The sequence below is a fragment of the Oculina patagonica genome, chromosome 9, assembly GCF_052425735.1.
Source record: "Oculina patagonica isolate OP01 chromosome 9, crgOcupat, whole genome shotgun sequence".
NCBI lineage: Eukaryota > Metazoa > Cnidaria > Anthozoa > Scleractinia > Oculinidae > Oculina > Oculina patagonica.
The window spans coordinates 10,287,571-10,306,251 of record NC_135766.1 but is presented as its reverse complement, the minus strand read 5'-3'; the positions used below and the strand labels follow the sequence as shown (position 1 = coordinate 10,306,251).

General features: G+C 37.3%; 1 protein-coding gene and 2 long non-coding RNA genes across 6 annotated transcripts in view; 1 reads left to right on the top strand and 2 right to left on the bottom strand.

Annotated features, from left to right (window-relative positions):
• The window catches only part of LOC144665694 (uncharacterized), a 32,342-nt gene extending 25,264 nt beyond the window's left edge, over positions 1 to 7,078 (top strand). For all 4 annotated transcript variants that reach the window (XM_078526982.1, XM_078526981.1, XM_078526984.1 and 1 more), the window contains 2 exons: positions 192 to 425; positions 3,979 to 7,078. In XM_078526982.1, the coding sequence (XP_078383108.1) occupies positions 192 to 425; positions 3,979 to 4,286 (542 nt within the window). In that variant the 3' untranslated portion in view covers positions 4,287 to 7,078. The remainder of the gene's footprint in view (positions 1 to 191; positions 426 to 3,978) is intronic.
• Positions 1 to 18,681, bottom strand: part of LOC144665820 (uncharacterized) — a 100,309-nt gene that overhangs the window by 80,369 nt on the left and 1,259 nt on the right. The gene's annotated exons all lie outside the window — the stretch shown is intronic.
• Positions 11,347 to 18,243, bottom strand: LOC144665821 (uncharacterized). Its single transcript, XR_013573031.1, has 4 exons — positions 18,089 to 18,243; positions 12,579 to 12,731; positions 11,632 to 11,804; positions 11,347 to 11,498 (listed from the first exon to the last, which is right to left on the bottom strand). It is a non-coding gene; the product is annotated as an uncharacterized LOC144665821 (long non-coding RNA).

Here is an 18,681-nt window from a genome sequence, read left to right as displayed (position 1 = left end):
GATCGACGATTTTTACGCTTCATTTTAGTTGTGAATAACGGCTATAGTTTGCATTCACTGAATTAAAATCGCTTTAACATGACAGCGACTGGTGCTTTTGCGAGAAGTCGAAGTCAGGCTACTGCCTGAGAAGTGTACTAAAAGGCTCGACGTTAAGCCTAATTCTTATTTATTTTTTTCGTTCATTTCAGATTTCTGGAAGAGCTCCACCATAATAGCCGGCAATACATTTTATCAAAGTCACCTTGACCAATTCTTAACGCCTGCTGTTGGAAGTCACCCTCAGTGGGTGCTATGCTACCGAGCCTCCAGTCACGGCTGGGCTGGCAGTACCTTCCACAGCAGGTGTGATGGGAAACGTGACACGGTTACCATCATCAAAAAGGGGCAGTACGTGTTTGGAGGATACACGGACATTCCTTGGGGTAAATAGAATATTCCATGTCTGAATCCTTTGTATTTTGTTGCATATGGTAGCAGGCAAAGCTGCTACCATAACCAGTAATACCTAACCAACCCAAATCCCCGCGAGGCGGGGGGGGGGGGGGGGGGTGATTGGGGGCTATACAGTTCCATGACATACATGTACCAAAAATAAGATTAAAATATCGTTATGATGAAATAGTTTTATTTAGGCTACAATTCAATCTAAATTGCATAGCTATCATAGGTATAAACCAAACTATTGATCTTTCTTCATTTTATAAGATCAGCTGATGACAAGGTGACTCACTTTTGCACTGCAGACTTGCAGATTTTCATTTTCGTTAGCCTGAATAGCGCCCGGGTTGGCACGAGTAACGCTTCGGTTAGCCCGAGTAGCACCCTGGTTAGCCTGTTTACGGTTAGGTTAGCTTTGTTTGGACAATTTATCCCCAGTCTCCAGTCTCCATATCCACCAAACTCCGGTTTCTATTTAGATTCCGATTGCGCTCTTTCACTCACAGAAGGGAATTGATCTAGTTTTATATTTTGATGACTAAGGATGCAACGACTTTTTTTTTACTGCGCATAAGCAGCCCATTATTCTTATCTACTTAACTGAATTTGTACCCAAAACATTGGAGAAGTACCGTAAAAACCCGCAGATAAGCCGCACCTTTTTTCCAAAAATTTTTGCTCGGAAGCGGGGGTGCGGCTTATCTGCGGGAACATTCGGAAAAGGTGCCGTAAATTTTCGTGAACTGATGCTAATTTATGGAAAAGTATGTAAATTAATTTAACATAAAACTACAAGAGAGTACCGTTCATTGCTTTTGCAAGTTTGACAGCTCCTACTACTGTTTGCAGTGTCGACAATGGCCTATAACTTTAACAGTAATATTGATACTTTACGAGCGAGAAAATACCACGAGTATTCACGAGTAAGATGGCCATTTGTTTCTTTCTCATTTTGCACTTTGATGGAAAATTTGTCGAACTGATTACGAAACTCTCTTCATGCAACGAGTTTATCTCCAATAAATGGCTCCCAAATCTCTTTAATTTGTCGATATGATAGCCACGAAACCCGAACGCCTCCATCGACATCTTGTTTTGCTTTACGTTCTTGCCCTAGTCCCATATTTCGCGTCCGATCAAATGCCTTGTTACTAAGCTACGAACGTTCGCTCTTGTTGTTGTGACACAAAAATCTATGGAAAACTGCGTTGAGTGAAGAAATACCTTTCTCAAACTCATTAATAATTCATGACGTTATAAGCCAACCAGAGCGCCCCATTCGGGTCAGGTGGATAAGTTGGAAACTCAATGAAACACCAGTTGAAAATCACTAGTGTTTCATCACGTTTTCATCACTAGTGTTTCATCACGTTTTCATCACTAGTGAAAAAATTGTTCTTAATCTGCATATTCATATATTACTCAAACACAGCTTTACATGAATCATTAATTTTTAATAAACAATGACCAGGAAAAACATTTCAAATTACAAACTGACAAGCCTAAGTCATTTGAAATTAAAGTTTACAGTACATTTCTTAAAGTCGCCAAAACAGACTGGCATAGTATCCGTATCCACATTCTGAGAAACTTTTTCTACCTTCCGTGACACGGACTCACTGCTGGAATCGACACTAATTGTCGCACTTACTAGCTAGCCTAGTGTAAGCGGCTGAACTTTGTGCAATTGATACTCTTTAAAAACTCCATCAACCTCGAGTATTGGAACATTGACACTTCGCACTCGTTGCCAATCCTCAAAAATCCCTATTGCCCACTTATTTTTATATCTGGTAGACTTCGGTACTGCTCTCTCTACGCAAAGTTCTTCTTCCTCGATTGTTTTCGGGGAGCGAAACCTTCCTATGTAAATCCCTTCAAGTTCACAACGCTTTTAGAATACAAATTTGGTGCAACGCGAAACTATTGGATAATTAAAAACAAAAGCTCACAAATACAATGAATGCCGACTGAATACAACAAATCACACATACAAGGCATTTTAAAGAAAAATGGGAGAAAATACGACACTGCATAATTTTGTATTGTTTCTTTAGAGAAGTCATTTCAAAAACTCGTGCATCGTGTTTCATCACGATTTCCAAACACTCGAAAACAGATGAAAGCACTCTGCTTTCATCTGTTTTCTCGTGTTTGGAAATCGTGATGAAACACTCGCACTCGTTTTTGAAATAGTACGTCAACAAATGCCAGAAGAAGATCACCCATAATATGTCAAAGTTGGTTTTCATTATATTAAAGAGCTCAAATTGTGGGTAAGACTGAAGTGTCTTCTGTTTCAATGTTCATTGAGTTTATATTCGATGAAGAAGACTTCCTAAAGACTCAACTTTGCATTTTTGACTCGACTTTGCATTTTCTTAATTTACTTTCAAAAAACTTTTTTCCCAACATATGAGTTGTTAAACTCAGGGTGCGGCTTATACGCGGGTGTTTACGGTATGTTTATTAACGAGGATCCATTGTTGCAAGTGTCATCTGCGAAATATCTTAGGGTGTATATTGACAAAAACCTAAATTGGGAATGTCACGTACAGAGTATCTGCAAAAAGGTAGCTTTTGGGAACTTTTTGAGATACTTCAATGTAATAATGAATGTATAAAACAGATATGTTCAACCAAATTTTGCTTACTGTAATGTTGTTTGGGGCAACTGTAGCATCGGTTTTTCCGAAAAGCATGATGTGCAAAACTGATCATGGAATGACTTCCGAGTATCTGAGATCCAAATTTGTGTATCGGGACGAAATAATAAGTATCGATACAGAAATAATGAAAATAATTGGCACTTCCACAGCTCCGTACCAATAATTTAAAGAAAAGCTTCTCTTTCACAGAACCTGAGCTGTAGTACAGCCTATCGAATGATGTACGATCAGCATTTTTAACGCAAACTGCGTCACCACAGCATCGAATGAGTTCTATACACGCCTTCCTTGAAAAGCAGCCTAGTTCGTAATCAGTTAAATTTTTGCAATTATAGTTAGTTTAATTAGGTGGAGACATTTTAATTTTGTTTTATTTATGCTGTACATGCATGCTCAAAGATTTCTCCATTAAGTTATCTTATCAAAGGTTGTCTAAATGCCCCCCTCCCCCGGCCACCACCACCACCAGCACACAAACTATAACTAATAAGCACTCCTAAACGCCAGGCCCACCAGGCCAACTTTAAAATAAACCCCTTGTTGTGTTATTTGACAAACTAGACAGTAAGTAAATATTTGTAACAGAAAAGTATGGAGACCTTGCAACGCACGTTTTTTTTTAGAAGAAGAGGACCGAGAAAGCCGTGAAGAAATAAGAGACTGGTGAATGGGAAACAGAAAACAGCGTCTTCTCGGTGCACCTGTAAGATACCCAACGAATTTTTATCAAACATTTGATAATACCTCCTCGCCTTATATAAAGTTATTTTTTTAAAACAACAAATAGCCAAAATGTGTCAAGAAAATGCACATTTTGTAGAACTTTAACTTTAATTTTTGTAATGCTTGCTGTGTATTTCTTCTTCAGAGTCCAGTGGTGGATGGGGTACTACATCTAATGCGTTCATATTTTCTCTCCGCAACAAAGAAGGCGTGGCACCATTTAGGAGTTTGGTGAAAAATCCTTCGCAAGCAATTTACAGGTATTCAGGATATGGTCCGTCATTTGGTAAATGGGACATCTACATTGCCAACAATGCCAACAGCAACACTGCTTCATACACAAACTTTGGCAATTCCTACCCTGTTCCAAGTGGAGTACAAAACAGAAAAACAGTCCTGGCTGGGACATTTAAATTAAGCCCTGATGAGATAGAGGTGTTCTACCTTGCTTGAGTCATCTTTTAAAGATCTATTCTGTCCGAAACTAATTTTATGTTTATTCTTTATTTTTTTCGCCTCATAACATTTAAACGTGTAGATAACATAAGTTTTTGAGTTATGGTGCATACCGTGATTAAAAGCAGGTTCGTGTTACCTTATTTGTTTAAAGTAGATCATAATAGCACAATTGAAATTATTCAGAGAATTTAGTTGCTTATTAAAAAAGGAACGATTCCTCCTAGCGAACAAGTTTTGAAATGCCCTGACATTTGCGAAACAAAAATGTCGCTACTACTTTCAGAGACATCTTGAAGTGCACTGCCGCTTTTAGCGAAGTAATAACAACAAATTCTCTAAATACATAATACCACTGCGCATAGTTATACACGTTGCTAATTTGATAAAATTTAAACTAAAATCACGGTAAAATATCATATAATCGTCCTAATTCATCACTGACATGATTTTACAAACAGTCGTAGTGAGGTTTGCAAAACACAAAACAACAACTTGAGAAAAAAAACGTTTTAGATTTTATGGAGCTAAATAACTTCTCGTGCTTCTTTTTGGACTTTAATGCTGTTTTTATCGCTATATATCTAAAAAGCAAACAGGTTTCAAGGATTGTAATAGATTTTTTAGGGCTCCAACGCCATTCTTAGCTACTGGTTGATTGGCAGTAGAACTTCCTCAGTGTAGCGAGGCACCGTTACGAGGACAAAGAAACATGACGACTTGCACACTCCTTCCTCCCTGGTTACAAGCAGGTCACGAAAAATTTGATTTGTGGTGGAGGTATACTATAAATTGGATGTATGATCGCCAGTTCATGTTTCTTTTTACTATTTGTTGTCTGCTTGTCCGAAAACAAACCCAGTTTTGGCGAACGAAGGGGGCACAAAATTCCAGTGCTGACTTTAACCTTATCTCACTTAAACATTTTTTTTTACACAGCAGTGTCCGAACTTCGTGAACTTTTCGACAAATTATCGCGAAGCATTTTGGTGTGTGAATTGTTAGGCCAGGTGACTTGACGTACGTTCTTATAGCACTGATGATCTCAAAAAGTGTTTTACTAAAATAAACATTATCGAATGATTAGTACAGGCTGTAACCTTTCACACAGTCTTCTTTTAGGGGTGATCGAACGACTGCGTGGGAGGCTAGGTACGGGCGAGCACCCTGTTTTCTTGGAAAACCTTGTGAAAAAAGGATTCCTGTATAAGGTCCGTAGGAAAAAAAAATTGTACGCCCAACTGCCGCGGAATTGAAACTATTTGATTCCGTAGCTTAAAATTCCAAATAAGCGATAGTATAAGGAATATTCCGAATCAAAGAACATTGGTTTGACAAAATTTTGACAAACTTTATTATCGAGCGCTGAAAGCTAAAAGAAAACTTTTTTTAAACTCTGCAAATAATGAAAAGATGTATTAACTTATTCGAGGACCAAAGCAATAACATACTCGGACATAAACGTCGAGTAAACGTATCCTGGCTTCTAATAAAGTAGTATATAAATGCATTGATAAACATTGATGAAAACAAAAACAAGTGACATGTATAAAATTCCTCATGGGGTAGTTAAAAGTGTGCTATTATACCCCGTTTAATCTGCTCTTTATATACGAAAATTTGAATAAATCCACACTTTAGCGTTAGACCATTTTCAATGGTTTGGTCAGTAAAGCCCTAGTTTGACTATCGTAGCATAGTATGGGGATGTTGCAGTAATGGTCTTACCGAGAAACTTTAGAAGCTGCAAAACTGTGCGGCTCGTATTATTGATGTCTGCTCTTTATGATTTTAATGCTACAGACCCTTTACGGAGACTTATTGGAACATGCTAAGGAGCCATGCATGTAGATGGAGTTTTTCTACCGAAGCTATAATGATTTTTTTTGCTATTATGGTGTTGAAAATTTTGAATGGAGAGGCCCAAGATTATCTATCATTGCCATCGAATTTCATCTTTCTTAATGATACAACTGGTTATTTGATTACCAAATAATGAAATGAAGTTTGCCCTTCCTCAACCTCGCACTGATTATGTTCGAAAAATTAAAGTTTTCCCCATTGGTGTGCTGTATCGTGGAATAGCCTTCCAATTGATATAAAAGTATCTAAGACTTAAGGTGAACTTAAGACTAGCCACGTCACTTCAATTTTGAGTGAAAGACACGGTATCCCTGCAAGGCATAACTAAGAGCTCTATTCATTCCCTACTGTAGCTAATTATCTAAGGTATAAACAGTGCTAGTAATGTGAGATCATTGTGACGCGACATAATTATGACTGTACTCTGGAACGAAGTTGAAATGTTGTATTTCTATATTACATTTCGCATCAGCCAAAACTTGGTTCTGCGATGTTCTCCATTCTTGGGCGGACTTGCCTTCTTCCTTTATGGTTTCCTTTTAACTTTCGGATGGCCTTGGGTTATAACCTGGGTTTATTCTTAAGAAGCATGCATTCTTCAAGTAATAAACTCTTATAACATTGTGATTACTGATGCTTTAGTCATGCAACGTATGGTACAAAATAACATCTTGCTTTTGAGCAAGAAACACGCTGGGACTTAAAAAACAAGGAAATTTCAAGCAGTGATGTTTGATTTTTCTTTTTTTGTGATGTCCTAGTAGCTTGCTCACATGTGAGGTGTTATTTTGTACCATGTGAAAAACCTATCACATCGCTAATTATAGAGTATGTAATCGTTTAGTTGTTTAGTTCGCCAAGGAGTCGCATTGTAAGTAATTTTTATGTGTTTTTGCAGTTAATAAATAAAAACAAAAACTATTATGGCATTTTGTTTTATACTATTGTTATCTTATACTAGGGGAAATCTAGCTACATTGCCGCGTGAGACAGCCCTTGAGTTTGTTACAGGCTGCAAGTGACCGCTGGCGGCTGGCAGATTTCTAACACACATTTCAAACCATGCATGCATCTCGTCGTCTCTTGGTTGACTTATATATCCCATCTTTTCAGATTGAATAACCAAAACCTCGCAACAGGCATTTAAGTGGCTTATTACCAGGGGTGACCACGGGTTAAGAAGCGAAAGCCGTGAAACATCAATTCCTTCTTGCAAAAACACCGAACATTTTCATCATACACAATAAATTGAACGCTTAGTACACAAAATTAACGTGAAACTGTGCACGCAGAAATGCTTCAGGTGCGGCTTCACAGTCTGCAACAACAACAATTTCTTTGCCTAAAGCAGACAATATTTTAATCTTGTTCGAACCACGATCACAAGCGCATGAGCCTCCATTGTGTTACTTAAACAAAACAGCAAGGTACGATTGGCGTGTATTTTTGAGCTTGCCGTGGCGTAAAGATGGTTTAATTTGAAGTGGTTTTCAAAATAGCGCTGTTGTTGTTATGTTGGCAGTGTGGCGCCTGGGCACCAGTGCGTTAGGGTTTATGGGGGTTGGGAAGGAGGAAGTTTGACAACTTTGAACCGCTATATCTGGGAAGATTTTTTATGTGGGTGTTTAGAAAACTGTGGGAATATAAGCATTGAAAACAAATTTCGCGTTAGTTTGGGAATCACGGCCTTTAAAAGTTCAAGGGGTGAGTATTGCCGGTAAGCTACTTCCATGCCCTTAGTGCTAAGGCTAGCTAAGAATTGTGGGATCGGCAAACAATATCCTGAGATATTTTTATCCCCAGGTCTGGCGCGGTGGATAGTCGAGTAATCATGATCTGACATGTGAGCTTTTTAGTAATGGACGTCGAGAAAGAAAAGCTATGGAAATGTCAAGGAGTTTATCTAGACTCGTGGTTTATCTAGTTTTTTGAGTCTAATGCTTGCGTGCGCTTTGCGCATGCGCATTAGACTCTTTGTTATATGAAAAAAGCTGTTAGCAATCCCAAGGGAATGGTTCGGGATCGATAATCGTTCGCTGTAATGTAGAAAACAATGATCAGCTGCAAGAACGGACTCCGTACGGACACGCACGATTAGTTTCAATTAAAAACAGCCAATCAGCGACACGTGTTCCCACGCATAATTAAAAGTTCTTTCTCAAGTCACGATTATTCAACACTTGAACAGGACGAAATAATTTTCCAGTTAAGACATTTGTAAGCTTTTTGTGAAAATAAATCTTCGTTTTCAGTTCAGTTAAGCACTTGTGTTTTCGTCTTGCTTAAAAAGCAAGACGTCTTTGAGAAAAAATATTTCGACGGCGACTCGCGTTTATTTACACAATGCGACCAAATATTTATTTTGTTTTAAAAAATAGAAAACTTTACCTCGTATTTTGTATTTAAGTCATTCGAATTTTGACCAATTTTTTCTTTACAGTGCAAACAAAAACCTTCAAAAATAAAAGATGTACATGGATAAATGTAAATCAAGTTACGCGACTAAATCAAAATGCGTTTGTTTGGCCGCTTTGCAGTATTACACTGTCCCGGCCTTTGCCATACACTGAAATCGAATTTCATGCTTTTACGACTCTCAGAGATCTTAAGTTCTTCTTACAGCTAGAAAAATCATAAAATGGTTACATTGATATGGAAGTGATGATTCGCGAAATTTGTACATCATGATAAACAGTCTTCGCTCCTGTGTATGGTAGCTCGATAATAATTGCCTAGTTTCCAGCGTTCAAAAGGTCATCATTATATTGACGTGAGCATTTACACCCGTTTTTAGGAAAATCTGTCACTAAGTGCTTACAGTACAATGGAGTAACAGTCACTATTTCAAGTGCTTTTATTGCAAAATCTGTTTCAAGAGTCATCATCAAAATGGTGAAAAATCTGAAAGAAAACGATGTGAAGTTCTTCAACCCTTGTTGTAATGAACATGCTTTTTGTAAATCGTCACGCAATCTTGTCCAAATGTTTAATCGTTTCTGCTTTTACTGACAATACGGAAGAAGTAACATCAACTCCTGTTCATACTTTAAATTTTGTGAAGCATATAACATTTATGACTGTTTCGTTTTCATCCATAATCATCCACGATGCCCCTAGCTTGCTATAAGCATTTTAAATTAAACTCCCGAACACAAACCTCTAACCAATTTTAACCGGCTTACGAACACCGCGCAATCTGTATCACTATGCCATACGGCATTAGACTCATGTCACCCTTGGTGACCTATTTTCTAGACTTGTGCTGCCGTTTAAATTATTATATACAGTGAGAGGTATTAAATATCATTATCAACTAACATGTAACTTCAGGCCTATAATTTTAATCCTGTATTTAAGAGTTAAGAATGGCACTCGATTTTGATGGCACTCGATGTGTAAAAACGTACTGACTATTAAGGTGGTGAGCGGTGACGGTTATTCACTGAACGTTTGGGACAAAACCTTCGTCTTTCGCAAATTAAAGAAAGAGTATCATTTGCAATGGCGACTCGCGTTAAAGCTAAAAAAAAGCTCATTATCATGGTATGTGCCCTTTTACCGGGCAGTGGTAAGAACTTCCTTTGCGTTCCACTCGTCCGTCTTAATAAAACTTGCTTTTGGATTTAGGTAGAAAATTAAAAGCGTGGTAATGAAAAAAAAGGGGACTTTTAGAGCGGAGTACAAGTACAAGGTCACGTACGTGAACGACGTTTTGACCTAACTTTCGATTATCATGTTCAACGCCACTCTTTTTCCGATATATTTAACAACTATCTACAGAAGTGCAGGTGAATATCCACCGCTAGCCAATGACACTGAGGTGAATAGTTGTTTTAGTATATACTTAAACGGTAAGATTATATATCCCGAAAGGATGACGTTTGACTAGTTTATTACGTTGACGAGTACAGTTTTCGCGCGCAAGTTGCTCGGAGGTGAATAGCTGTTTGAGTACAAACAGTGGATAGCGTTTTTAGCGCGCGCTGATTGGTTGTTCAAACTCCGAATATCCTTTGCCTTTCACCTCCGAGCAACTCGCGCGAGAAAATTGTAATCTTCGACAGAAATAAACTTAAAAATCATCCTTTCAGGCTATATTATCAAACTGTTTTAGGTAATGTTTAATAAATGAGCAGCAGTGTTTTATCAAGTTTAAAACACGAGGCGCAGCCAAGTGTTTTAGACTTGATAAAACACGAACGGCGAATTTATTGAACGGTTTAAAAATCTTCTGATGTAGGTCAACTCATTCTTGCACTTATATTTAGATTTGGGGTTATTTTGGGCAAGAAAATTGGACGTAAAGGTTAGCCGTGTCTTTATCAAATATAAAGACACTCATTAAACATTAATTTCTTTTGTATTTTCTTTATGAATTATTAATGAGTTTTTTTTAATATATGCTAAAACAACTATTCACCTCAGGGTCGGTGGCTAGTGGGGAATATTTACTATATTTAATATCCACCACTAGCCAGCTCCACTTCGGTCAATAGCTGTTGACTATTTAACTGTTTTTCAATAGTGAAGAGTAAGGGCTCTGAGAATTGTCGTCCTTGTATCGCTTGCTGCTATTTAAATATCCCAAATATTTCATAAAAAGAATATGACGTGAAATACTCGCGGGTACGACATGTTACACAGCTGGTTCAAAGAAAAAACTTCGCGCCCTTTAAATAATAATAAAACTCCGCGCATGACGTTTGTGATATTAACGTACGTTACGGTTTAGTCTTTGAGCTAATAACCTTGAACACTGTGCTGAGTTAAATGGATTTTAAAAAACCTCTGTTACTGAAAAGATATATAATTATTACTAAGTATGAAATCAAAATTATTTATGACGAGAACTTGTATATCCTCTCCTAAATTAACTGGTTACGAGTGAATGAGAAGCGCTAAAAAAGTAAAACAAGACATCGCTAAAGGAAATTCTGTGAAGTTTCAGTTGCCTGTGCTGGTCAAAATTTCGTAGAGATATATTTTCTTTAATATTTTCTCTTTTTTTCTGAATACTTGTTTTGAAATTATTCTCATTTTTACTTTCCTCTTTCCAGGTTCCAATGGCGTATACAATTATACGTCCAATGCATTCATATTTTCTCTCCGTGAAGTTCTCAGTTCTCACTTTTTGTCAAGTTTCACGGATATTTTAATTTTCATTTTCCCTTTTATGAAAGACTCGCAATTGAAATATTTCTTTTAAGGATTTTTTTTATTTTGAATCTTTGTTTTACAAACTAATTTCTTTCTTTTCTTTTAGTTACTTTTTACTGCATTTTGATTCATCTATGGAGTTAAACTTCATCGTGTTATCGAATCAATAACTGTGGCCATATCTTGAAGCTGCAATTCAAGAGGAAGGAAAAAAATTAGAAAACAACATATATTTTATTGAATAAGAATGAGGCAAAATGGCAATGACAAAGAAGTACTCTACAAAATTAAGCTGAAAAAATCAGCAGCGTCAATAATATACCTGGCAATCAGGAGGTGGAGATCTTTACTGTTCATCCTGTTCATTCTGCTCTCCAAATTCCTGAGTGTCTCCAGTTTCCCCGTATTCCCCTTGTTCATTGTCCCGTCGCATAATTCCTGGTTCTTTACGACGCAGAAAGCCTTTTGCTTCATTCTCACTTAACGGAATGGCGCCTTCAATGTAATTCAACGTGTTATGGTTATGTTACAGGTTATTTTCTTTTGTTAACCTTGGTTATTTTCTCCAACCTAGGTCAAATTTAGGGTTGTTATTAAGGCTATTGAAAATGAACCATCTAAATGCAACGGTCACACGACACATCTTAAGCTGAGGTTTAAAGCAACCTTTGGGTTCGCATCTGGAGTAAACGGCGGGGTCAATGATCTTATGTGAGACCCTTACGCCTGACTATGCCATACTGATGAGTCGTGGAAAGGTGTTTCGTGTGACCATTGCATTCAGATGGTTTAGTAGGGTTATGGATTGTATTGGAGGTATATATTAAACAAAAAAATAGTGGTTCACCCAACGTTTCCTACGTGGCAAAATTGATAAGTGGTTGGACAGCAAATCTGGAGATTAAGAGATCAAATCCTAGAAGTGCAGGTAAGTAAAAAGGTAAAAAATAATAATTAGATGATAGTACTTGGGAGGAGGGTAATAGTTGATGATAGAGGAGGGTGAGTAAGGATGGTGATGGATGGTTCAGAGACACCGAGGGAGGGGAGGTGTTTAAATTTATGATTAACCTAGTATTAAAAAAACTAGGTTAAAAACAAATGAAAGCTAGGCTAAAAAGTTACCTACGTTGACAAAAAAATGACCTAAAGCCAATGTTTGGCCTGTAACAGTTATGTGAAAGGAAAAATATATATACTTTGAATGAGTTTATTTCTCCATCGACACTGCCGGACAAATTAAAGTCACAACGCTACGATAATACTCACTTTTGGAACCAGCATTAGCTGCTTTAGGAGCCACCAAGTGGTTGGTGAAAAGTAAGGCCAGTAGTAAAGTTACCAGGGTGAACCGAATCGCGAACATCTTTATCGCTTGATTTTCGTTCAAAAGTGGACTCTCGGTGCTTCAAATGTAAGTTCCTAGATTAGAAAAGGAGATTAAGTTGCCGTTACCGAAAGTGCTACAATTTGCCGGTCAATGCACATGGCTTTTAGTAGTTTATCTTTCCAATGCGAGCGCCAGAGTAAATTACTCCCTCCCCCCAAGTGAAGTTAGGGACGGACCATTAGAAAAGTGATAGGGGGGGTGGGGAATTTTCGGCTTGCATGAATTTTTTTTTCTGTCCATTTCTTGTGCAGGAATTTTTTTTTCGGGTGAAATCCTCTGCTCGAATTTTTTTTTTAGACAAATTTTTTTTCTTCAGACAAATGCCATGTTTTGTTACTTTATACCATGTTTTTTGACAAATGTTGCTTTGTTGATTATTTTTTAAATATTTTAAAAATGCTGTTGTTCGTTGACTTCATCCTTTAGGGACTGTCAATAAGTACCGAGGGGGGGGGGGGGGGATCAAAGGGCGGTGCAATTGGAAAAAGTGGAGACCCACCCCTTCCTTCTAGCTCAAAACACCCACCCCTGGGCGAGGGTTGGAAATTACATGATCCACCCCGGGGATCCACCCCTTTCTACAAAAAATAGTTAATAAGGAAAAAGTCTGTTTGATTGTCTGTAATGGATTAGAGGTTTTTGAATTGATATCAGCTTTTAAAGCGCGATCCCAATCATACGCCACCATAATTGTCCCTAATGGACACTGTAATTCTATATGCAGTTTCTTACACATCTTCTTTCGTTTCTTAACACACCAAAGCAGGATGAATTTCTCGATTACTTCGTATAATAGATTTGTGTTTTTCATATATTTCTGTGTAAAGTCCGTGGGAAAACTTAGACATAAACATATGCAAAAAATAAAACAATACGTAATAGAAATTCATAAATAATTACTGCAGAAATCCTATTTGACCGGAATTGACAACATAAACTAAGACCACTGTATATCGTACCGTTCATGGTTGCAATCTGTTTGAGAAATGAGTTAACTAGTAAGCAATCTACCCAGGCTAGAGGTAGACGAGCTGAAGGAATGTTATGATCACAATCCATCTAGGGGGGTGTGGGGGCATGCTCCCCCAGAAAATTTTGAAATTTCTAGGCTCTTAAATGCTATTTTCAGCGTTCTCCACCATATATTTCGTCGAAAAATAGATCTCATCAAGTGTTAAATGATGGCAGGTATTTTCAGGTATTAATAGGACCTTTCCTTCTGCACGAATTTTTTTTCTTTGCCTCCCCCTTTGCACGATTTTTTTTTCTTGCCATTTTGGCTTGCATGAATTTTTTTTTGGTTTTTCCCCCACCCCCCCCATCACTTTTCTAATGGTCCGTCCCTTAGATACCAAATATAATACAAGTCTTTTCTGTATGCTGTATCTGTACGCTAACACGCATGTTTAAATTAATTACTATTTGTTAGTTTAAATTGTCGAAAATAAATAAATTGATATTTGCATGTATTCACATGCCTACGTGTGTTACCTTTATGTATCTGTAATGAATTGAAGAACAAAATTTTACTCGATCAAATTCAATCGAACTCGATCCGTGGATTGAGTTCGATTGAGCTCTGTAACCGAACTTAATTAAACGTCCGAATTTCAAAACTGGCAACCTGATAAAATAAAACCTCTGTTGAAATGCAAAGAAAGTTTTAATTTTAATAATGCTCACAACAATACAATACAAACATATGTTAAAGTTTAGTAGATTGACTAACTGTTGACGAAATTTTAGAAAAATGTTGACGAAATTTTAGAAAAATCTGTAAGAGCGTTTTCAAGTAAATCAAGAATGAAGTTTTTTAGAAAAATCCCTTTTTAATTTGAAACAGGCGCTTTTAAATTGTTTGGTAGTATTTGAGCGCAGTTATTCAAAACGAAATATAAATACTTAAACCATCAAAGACCATTAACTGAAAGCGAGAGAGTTTTTGCTTTGATTTGTTAAAATTTATCGACTGCCGATTTTAGGAAACTACGAGAAGTTACAAAAAACTTCATTCTTGATTTACTTTAAAACGCTCTTACAGATTTTTCTAAAATTTTGTCGACAGGTAGTCAATCCACTATACTTTAACGTATTACAAAATGAATACCAAGAGTCAATCTAAATTTCGAGAAAATCAAGCTTGTTTGAAAACAAAAGAAAACAACAATCGTTGCTATGGTAACCTTTGTGACGAAGTGACCAGTTAAAAATTAAACTTTGGTCATATTTGATCATTTTGGTGTATTTTTGCAAAAATCGAGCATTGGCTTCCTAGATAATTTTCATTTTCAAAACGACCACCCTAGGGTTAAAAAACTACATCGAGACTCCTTAAACCCATAGCAACAGTACACTCCAATGAATTATTGTTTGGAATGATTTTGCACTGCGTCAGCCGAGTTGTCATATCGGTCCAGAAGGATTCCGTTTTAGGGCATTTCCAGAAAAGGTGAAGTATTTTTTTTCTGGTGCCTCACGGCAGAAGGGGCACTTAGAGTCATCTTTGATTTTTATTTTAAACAAGAAATCGTGTGTTGATATTCTTTGGTGCAAAAATTTAAATTTAAACTCTTTCAGCCTGGTGCTTTTTGTGCATTTCTAAGCTAGCTGGTACGTCTCTTGCCATTTAATGTCTTCAGAATTCGTGAATTCTTGAAGCTCAAGTAATTGGGTTCAATTTTCAAACACAATCGACTTTGATCCACCGGTTTAAGTCCTTCACTTGTGTATAAAAGAAAACGTTTATTATCTCGGTACGTAAACTTCTGAGCTTGCAGTTAAACTTGTTGAACGAAGGATTGAAGCTAGGATTGAAAATAAATTTTATGTCTCTCGCTTATTGTTGCGGTGCATACATTTCTGAGTCTTGGAACTTGTCAGGGAAAATGAGCATTGAGTTTTTGCTTTCGGTTACGTAAACAATCGGGACTCCGTGTTTTCCACAGTCCACGTGTCTTCCAAAGATCTCGTTTTTTTTCCACATTTCGGATTCCGTGTTTTTCAAAGACCCTGGAACGCCGTACCCAGTACCCCAGGACCCCGGCTCAACGTTATCCACCAATCCATTATTTTGTGAAATTCTCGGTTTTTTGCACGAACTACTGCTACTGCCTCGAACGGCAGGTTACAAGTCTGTATCAACAGAATAAGCGCAAGTTTCTTCCCGAGAAGCCTCTTCGTATTTCCGGAATGTTTTGCTGATCTCCGTGTATGTTCTTTTTACTTTTACTTGAATTCTCACGTCGAAGTTATTTTCAAAATACTCCATGACGTAACAAGACGCCAATTTCAAATGCAGTTAAGACAATTTGTGCATTAATGGCAAAGCCGAGCGAGCATTTCATTTCGCGCCATTTTTGACAGCTGTCAATCAAGAAGGCCGAACAGAGCAGAAAGCGCTGATGAAGACGGCGAAAAGCTGATAACTCGAGAAATTTCTCGTTTTGACAGAAACCTTTAAAATGCTCCACCTTATATGAAAAAAGTTAGCACTTATTTCCGGTTTTACAAAAGTTGTTGAACAAATTTACGTGAAGCTAGGATTGAAAATAAATTTTATGTCTCTCGCTTGTTGTTGCGGTGCGTACATTTCTGAGTCTTGGAACTTGTCAGCGAAAATGCGCATTGAGTTTTTGCTTTCGGTTACGTAAATAATCGGGACTCCGTGTTTTCCACAGTCCACGTGTCTTCCAAAGATCTCGTTTTTCTCACATCATATTTTCGGATCCCGTGTTTTTCAAAGACCCCGGAACGCCGTACCCAGTACCCCAGGACCCCGGCTCAACGTTATCCACCAATCCATTATTTTGTGAAATTCTCGGTTTTTCGCACGAACTACTGCTACTGCCTCGAACGGCAGGTTACAAGTCTGTATCAACAGAATAAGCGCAAGTTTCTTCCCGAGAAGCCTCTTCGTATTTCCGGAATGTTTTGCTGATCTCCGTGTATGTTCTTTTTACTTTTACTTGAATTCTAACGTCGAAGTTATTTTCAAAATACTCCATAACGTAACAAGACGCCAATTTCAAATGCAGTTTAGACAATTTTTGCATTAATGGCTAAGCCGAGCGAGCATTTCATTTCGCGCCATTTTTGACAGCTGTCAATCAAGAAGGCCGAACAGAGCAGAAAGCACTGATGAAGACGGCGAAAAGCTGAAAACTCGAGAAATTTCTCGTTTTGACAGAAATCTTTAAAATGCTCCACCTTATATGAAAAAAGTTAGCACTTATTTCCGGTTTTACAAACGAAAGTGAAATATATCGACAAAAAAGGAATCGCATTTTTTCGGTTTGCATGTAAATCACTAAACAAGAATATGATTTCTATGGAGTTTTGCAGTTTATAGTTCCAGGTTTTATTGAAAAGAGGATTTTCGGAAGTGATCACTGATTCTAACAGCACAACAAATGCTCACAGACTTGTTCACAGTGTTCGTGGAATCGTGGTATTGACGTCTTACTTTTTCTGGCCAGTGATTGGTTCAAAAATTTGGTTGCTCACTTACTTTTCTGGGATACTGTCATAATTCGGCGATCATCTTTTACAATCTTTATCTTCTGCTGCATTCACAGTTCGAACAATTTTACTATACACTTATTAAGTTATTTAATGTAAAATGGAATTGGTTCGCTAGTGAGGGCGTATTGATCTTGATTTGCCGAACAAGTTTTCTCAAGCTTTTTTGTATTGTCGTCGCTAAGCACTTTTCACAACTTCACTTAGATGCAATGTACGAATTTCTCTTTAATGCGTTCTGTAAACAGGGTGAAGAAATATTGCGGCTTATAGTCGTAATAAACTCACGGCAATACAAGCTTAAGCTTAAACTAAGCTTCTCTTTGGATATTGAATTTGCTGGTTCCTCCAACTTCATTGGATAATAAAGTCAAAAAGTCAAAAAGAAAAGTCGCTCTTGATTATTTTGAATGCCTAATGGGAGTTTTATTTGTATTATTTAATTTCTTGTCCAAGATATGACAAAACAAAATTATAATATCCGTTTCAAACCCGAAAATCAGTTTTACTTTTAGGGTCAATAGCCAAAAATATTATGACTGATCTCGAGGCAATAAAATGTCCATGGATAAAAACAGCAAAAAAACTATTACGTGCAAAAACGTTAGCAAAAACGAAAAATCATCGGGTCGACGCAAGTGCCTCGGTCTGCCTCAAAGCGGTTACCGTCCTCACTTTTTCTTGGAAAACTCCCTTTTGAATTGGTCAAAACGCAAATTAAGCTAATTGTTGTTCTAAAAGCGAGAAATTACTTCACGAATCGAGTCTCTGCGATCTTGTATTATATTAGCGTTTGTGTGCCAATAAGTTAAAATAATCTTTTAGCCTAGCTTACACATTTAGATCAATGATCTTCAGGACTTGAACTAACCTTGCTTGTGACTCGGTCAGTCTTGGGTACAGAGTTTGCTCGTTTGCTGCGGCAGTATTGTGAAAATAATCAATAAACACGGGCATTTAAGTTAGGTTAAGTTTCAGGAAGAATCAGTAACTGAAGTAGCCAATCAAATGCCTGTACTAAGGTCGTAATTGAGTGAGACCATAGTTTCATCAACATCGTCACTCACCCTGACACAAATTCCCATTTAAATAATCGAAAGTTGTTATTGTGTGAGATTTTATTTTTCAATAGTTTTATCCACATTGTCATGTTAATTTAAAATATGTTTATTTTGCTAAGGTCCACATCAGCCCTGGGCTGCGTTTTAACTAACTTCTTCAAATAAAGTTTCTGTTGTAGCTCACTCACTCTGCCACAAATCCTCAATTAATAACAAAACATCGTTCCAGTAGTTTCAGGCGTTATTGTGTGAGAGCATAGTTTCCAATAGTTTCATTCGTTATTGTGTGAGAGCATAGTTTCCAATAGTTTCATTCGTTGTTGTGTGTGAGAGCATAATTTCCAATAGTTTCAGTCGTTATTGTGTGAACATAGTTTCCAATAGTTTCGGTCGTTATTTTGTG